The sequence below is a fragment of the Dama dama genome, chromosome 20, assembly GCF_033118175.1.
Source record: "Dama dama isolate Ldn47 chromosome 20, ASM3311817v1, whole genome shotgun sequence".
Classification (NCBI taxonomy): Eukaryota; Metazoa; Chordata; class Mammalia; order Artiodactyla; family Cervidae; genus Dama; species Dama dama.
In genome coordinates this window covers 20080568-20086567 of record NC_083700.1, presented here as the reverse complement: position 1 = coordinate 20086567, position 6000 = coordinate 20080568, and the positions used below count along the sequence as shown (strand labels likewise).

Here is a 6000-nt window from a genome sequence, read left to right as displayed (position 1 = left end):
GAAGGTGAGTTATGCTGGCTTCAGTCACAGAGCTTTTCAGTGATTGGAGGGCCCCCTGAAGGGGTAGGGGCCTTGTTGACCAGGAAACCTCTGACCCACTCAGCTCAGACCTAGTGAACTAGTGTCAGAGTCTCTCAGGAACAGAACTCACGATTCTTTCCCTGTGTTTAACAAGCTCATCCAGGATTTCTGATGTCTGGTAACTGTGATACTCACATTCAAGTTTGAGAACCACTTCTTAAGGTCTGCTCCAAATCAGAAAACCTGAATGAGCTTCCTCCATCCCTTGTAGGGCCAGGGCAGAGCGGGGAGAGCAGGCTGCAGATCTGAGAGCGCAGTGTGCAAACAAGGGGAGACAGATATTTTATTTGCAAAAATAAATACATGCTGGGCAGATGGAAAGAATGAAGACTGCAGACCCGGTGGAGCCCTCCTGAGGAAGAGAGTCTTTCAGGCTACAGGCTGAGATGGGCAGGCACCAGGGAGGCCCCGGGACCTAGCCCACCACCCAAGGGCGGCAGCAGGGCAATCAGGGGCGTCTCACACTCCCCCAGCAGCACGTCCCTGCGGAATCCTGCGCCCCTGTCCAGCACCTTGGCCCTCAGACTGTGGGCGGCCAGGTCCGGCGGGCCGAGCCCATCGAAGAAAAAGTCCTCGTTGAAGATGGGGTTGGTGCTGCATTTGACCACTCGGCTCCGCTGGCCCCGCGGCCGGACGCGCGGCCGCAGCCTCAGCACCACGCAGCAGCCGCCGCCGCCGCTCCCAGGGCCGGCCCGAGACCGCGGCAGGCCCTCGGCGCTCACCAGGCGCAGCCGCAGCCGCCCGGGCCCGGCCGGGTACTCGGCGGAGAGCCGCAGCTGCCCTCCCCGGGGCTCGAGGTGCAGCACGCTCTCCTGGGTCGGCCGCAGTTGGCAGCACAAGAAGTCGAGGTGGAAGAGGGGCGGCGTGGGCGGTCCCGCGCGGCGCGAGGCGTACGGGCTGGTGTCGGCCAAGCCCGCCTGCACCCGGGACAGCGAGCGCGGCCGGGGCCGGTCGGGGCCTGGCCGCGGCGAGCCGAAGGGCGACGAATCCGGAGACGAGGCCGTGTCGCTGTCGGGGGCCCGGCAGAGGCGCAGGTCCGGGGCGGAGACGTGCAGCCGGGACGGCGCGGGGGGCAGCCCGCCGGCGGGGGTGGGCGGTGGCCGGTGGAACAGGGACTCGCGCCGGCGCGTGTGCGGGCTCTCGGGCAGGAAGGCCCAGCCTTCGCGGCCCGCCAGGTGTGGCAGCGAACAGGTCGCGGGGAGGCCGCGCCCGCCGCTGTGGGGCTGCGCGCCGCCTGGGTCCCGGAGCCGAGGCGGGATGCAGAACTGCGGGATGCGATCCGGGGTGAGGACGTTGGGGCAGGGGCGAGCCAGCGGGCATGGGGTGCGGCGCTTAGGAAACAAACTGGAGGGCGCCCACCCGGCCCTGGGCTCCGCGGCCCCTACCCTGTAGCCAGCTTTCTCCAAGAGCCACATGAGGCGGCGGCGGGGTGGGGTGGGTGCTGAAAGTCCGAATTCCACGAGGCCGAGAGGATCCAAGTCCAGCGTGGAGGCCTGGGCACGGAAAGAAGGGGAGCCCAAGGTGAATGATGCTGCAAACGTACACCACACCGGGTGATCTGCCGCCGCTCCCTTCTTTGGGGGCCCAACCGGCGCCCTAGACCCTTTTTGAGCGGCAAAAACAAAGGGCGGCAAAGTCTGGGGGTGCGGAGAGAAACAGAGGGAGCCCAGGGCTAGACAGTCCGGCCTCGGACATCAGACTCTCCCACTGCTCTCACCGGTACTAAAGATGTACACCCACTTCTGAGTGAGAAGGCCTAACACACCCACTGGAACCCTAGACTATTAGAAGAATCGAGTAACATCACATTATCAGCAGGTCTGTAGTCACAAACTGACCCAGAGCCGAATTATCAAAAGTTCTGAAGTCACAAACACTGACCCAGAGCTGGAACTCCTTCATATTCACTCTCCTCCTCAAGAGACACCGCGGCCCTAGGGAAGGCGTGGGGGTCACCCCCTTCTCCCATGCCCATTCCGGAACACTGGGGCTCTCCTCCAGGGTCTGATCTGGCGCCGCTTGGGACTCCCCCCACTCCCCTCCCCACCCCCACCCCTTGGCTCCCGTCCCCTGCGGCTGCGCAAGTTTCTCCAGGCTGAGCCATCCTTAGTCCCTGCCCCACTTGTATCCTCTTGCTCCTCCCTCGCCTTCCGGGGTCGTTCCAGGCCAGAAACAAACTGCTAGCACATTTGACTGCTGCCCTGAGAGCACCCACGGCCTGCTCAAGAAGAGCACCCCTCGGGGGCACAGAATGCCACCCCCACTTAAGCCCTGACTGTCCGGCTCCCTACCTCCCAGTCCTACCGCATCCCGAGTCTGCAGCGGACCGAGTAGTTGGGCCGCCCCTCCCACTCTCCCCTCCTTTTCTCCCTAGGAAACCGCTGAGCACAAAGACAGCATTGATTCTCTGTCACCCTCTGACCTGATTCCGGGAGGCCCTCCGCAGCGCGCTTACCGCACCCGCTCGCCGCACTCCCAGGGAGCGCGATGTTCCAGACTTTCTCTCTGGGAGTTTGAGCTCCAAGGCAATGCGCTCGGCCTGACGCCCAGAGTTCAGGCCTCACCTGTGGGCCGCCTCTGGGTCCTGGCCTCGGGCCAGGAGCCGTTCGGAGCCCCGAGGGGAACAACTTCCTCTCCAGCTTGCTCCCCCAGCCCAGTCCTGGGAGGAGCCGGCAGGGGCCTCCGTTGCCTACGTACGACCTCTTTTCCTGGATAAACACAGTTCTGTCTTTGCGTCCATCAGCCCGGCCTTCTTAACTCTTTCCTTCAGGTTTCTAGCAGCAAGCTAGCCCTGTGCCCTGGGGCCTTCACTGCTGGGAGTTGGGGAGGGCTGCTTCGAAAAGGGAGACAGCCATTCGTTCGCAGTGGCCTCCATCCCTTAATGCTACCCGGGCCCCACCCAACCCTCCTAGGTGAAACCCACAGCCCTGACCACACAAACGGTAACTTCTGCAAGGCCCTCCTTGCTGGAATCCTGCCTTGGCCCCCACTGTTTAGTTCTGGAGACATCCCAGTGACTGCAGTGACTAGTTCTTTGAGTTACACTGGACCAGGGAAAAGTGACCAAGGTGGAAATATCTGGACATAGAGACACTGAGGACAGAGCTGTTTCCATCAGTGAGTAGAGGTCAGGCTTGTCAGATGTGTGTTAAACTGTAAACATAGTGTCTCCCCCTTCCTTCCTGTGTTTGAAGGCAGATTCTAGAAAACACCGGCCACTGCTGGCAAGATGAGACCATCAGCTGTACTTCAGGAACACTCACCATCCTTCATTCCCTCCTTAGGACAGTCTTCTTCGAGGACCACTTCCCCTTCACCCTTCAGATCTGGAGTTCCTCACTGACATTCTCCCACTGAAATTAGGACATTCTGTTGTCTGTTTTCATAGTACCCTGTACTTCTCCCTTATGGCCCTGTTCACAGTTTCTTTTTGTGTGTGTGTGACTTATTTCTGTGACTGTTTAATATCCTCTTCCCTTAGTAGACTATAAACATCACAAAGACAGTGCTCAGAACAAGTCAGATGTTCAATCAGAACTGTGAATGAATGAATGATATTAAGCAGGTGGCTCAGCCAGTAAAGAATCTGCCTGCAATGCAGGAGACCCAGGTTCCATCCCTGGGCTGGGAAGATTCTTTGGAGAAGGGAAAGGCTACCCACCCCAGTATTCTTGCCTGGAGAATTCCATGGACAGAGGAGCCTGGTGGGCTACAGTCCATGGGGTCTCAAAGAGTCAGTCAAGACTGAGTGACTAACATTTTCACTTCAAGCAGAATTGTATCTGAATTAGTTCATTTATCCCTTCATTGGGTTAAATGCTGGGGATACATAGAAGCGGGAAGCAGACAGAGAATAATGACAGCAACAAGGCAAACTGTGAAATTCAGGAAATGAACAAGATTATTATTTTGACATCTGATACTTAAGAGTCTTCAGGGAGCAAATGTTTCCTTTATGGAGATGACTGGCAGCACCCAGACCCTCCAGTCCAAAGGCTTCTGACTTAGCTTAGCCTTGGTGTCGTTTCTGGGGACGGTGGTCTGTGTGGAGTGCTGCAGCTAAGAACTCGCAGCTGTGGCATCAGTCAGGTTGGGATTTGAGCCCTGGGACTTACTAACTGTATGACCTCTGGCAGGTAACTTAATCTCTCAGGAGTTCTCCTTTCTCATCTGAAAAATGGAGAGAAAATATCTAAACTTCAGAGTTAGCATGAACATTAAGATCACACATAGGGGCTTTCCTGGTGGTACAGTGGTTAAGAATCCACTGGCCACTTCAGGGGACATGGGTTCCATCCCTGGTCCGGGAAGAGCTCACAATCTGAGGGGTAGCTAAGCCCATGTGCCACAACTACTGAACCTTTGTGTTGCAACTACTGAAGCCCATGCACTTAGAGCCTGTGCTCTGCAACGAGAAGCCACTGCCATGAGAAGCCCATGCAGTGCAATGAGTAGCCCTCATTTGCTGCAACTAGAGAAAGCTCATGCATAGAAGACCCAGGGAACTAAACAGAAATTAAAAAAAAAAGTAAAAGAGTGAAAAAGGTCACACTTGGGTATCAGTTAGATTGACTTCTGCTACAAGTACATGAAAACAGAAACCCCAATTCAATCTTACTTGACAATAAGGACATTTTTGTCTTCTGTGATAACAAGTCAAGAGGAAGGGTAGGATTCAGGGAAGTTTGATTCTTTAGTTTCATTCATTCATCCATCCATAGTTATTGACTACCTACCACATGCCAGGTACTGTGTACTAGACTCTGGGGATATAGCAGTGAGAAAACAGAGAAATTTTCTGGCCAAATGGAATTTATACTTTAGTGGAAGAAGAAAGACTGTAGACAAAAATAAATTAGTTAAAAATACAGCTTGTCAGATGAAAATCAGTGTTGGGGAGAAAATTAAAGTAGGGGAGGATCATGCTATCAGGAGAGCATACAATTTTAAATAGTAGCGTCAAGGATGGCCACCTTGAGAATGTAACATTTCAGTAATGATATGAAGGAAGGAGAAAGGAAAGCATTCTAAGCAGAAGGAATTGAAATGCAAAGTCCCTGAAGCAGAAGCATGCCTGGAGTGTTTAAGGAGGCAGAGTCCAGTGTAGCTGGAACAGAATGAATGATGCGAAGATGACCTTAGAGAAATAGTAAGGCCAGAATCTTATGGGGCTTGAAGCCACTGTAACAATTTTAGCTTTTCCTTGTGGTTAGCTAAGGAGTGATACAACTTGACTTATGCGTTAAATGGGTTGCTCTGGCAGCTGTGTTGAGGGTAGAATGAGAGCAATAAGGGCATAAGTAGGGAAAACAGATAATATTGAAATAATCTTTGAGCAAGATGATTGGGGCATCGATCAGCATCATAGTAGTCAGTTGCTGGCTATATTCTGAAGATAGAATCAACAGGATTTCATGATGGACCCATCCTTATCTAAAGGGAAAGAATTATCCAAGGTTTTTGGCTCTAACAGTTGGAAGAATGGAGTTGCCATTCGCTGAGGGGGAAAATAGGAGCTCAGTTTTAGATCTGAAGCTGAAGCTCCAACACTGTGGCCATCTGATGTGAAGAGCTAATTCATTAGAAAAGACCCTGGTGCTGGGAAAGATTGAAGGCAGGAGGAGAAGGGGATGATAGAGGACGAGATGGTTGTATGGCATCACTGACTCAATGGACATAAGCGTGAGAAAGCTATGGGAGATGATGAAGGACCGGGAAACCTGGTGTGCTGCAGTCATGGGGATGCAAAGAGTTGGACACGACTGAGCGACTGAGCAACAATTTTAGATCAGTTAACTTGAGATATCTGTTAGACATCTAAATGGAGATACTGACTAGAAGGATGGAATTGGGTGGGAGGTAGGAGGGAGGTTCAAGAGCGAGGGGCCCAGACTGGAAGTATAAATGTGGGTACAAAGA

The 6000-nt window shown here is 54.0% G+C and overlaps 1 protein-coding gene across 6 annotated transcripts; it reads right to left on the bottom strand.

Moving 5' to 3' along the window:
* Positions 1–367: 367 nt before the first annotated feature.
* C2CD4D (C2 calcium dependent domain containing 4D) lies at positions 368–2735 on the bottom strand. Of its 6 annotated transcripts, none has more exons than XM_061120815.1 (2): positions 2646–2735; positions 368–1574 (listed from the first exon to the last, which is right to left on the bottom strand). In XM_061120815.1, exon 2 carries the CDS (start codon positions 1494–1496, stop codon positions 456–458), a length of 1041 nt encoding a protein of 346 aa, XP_060976798.1. In that variant the 5' UTR covers positions 1497–1574; positions 2646–2735; the 3' UTR covers positions 368–455. The 6 variants fall into 6 exon arrangements, with proteins under 6 accessions (XP_060976798.1, XP_060976796.1, XP_060976799.1 ...); XM_061120813.1 differs by having other exon boundaries at positions 2504–2722; XM_061120816.1 differs by having other exon boundaries at positions 2537–2722.
* Between the last annotated feature and the right edge of the window lie 3265 nt (positions 2736–6000).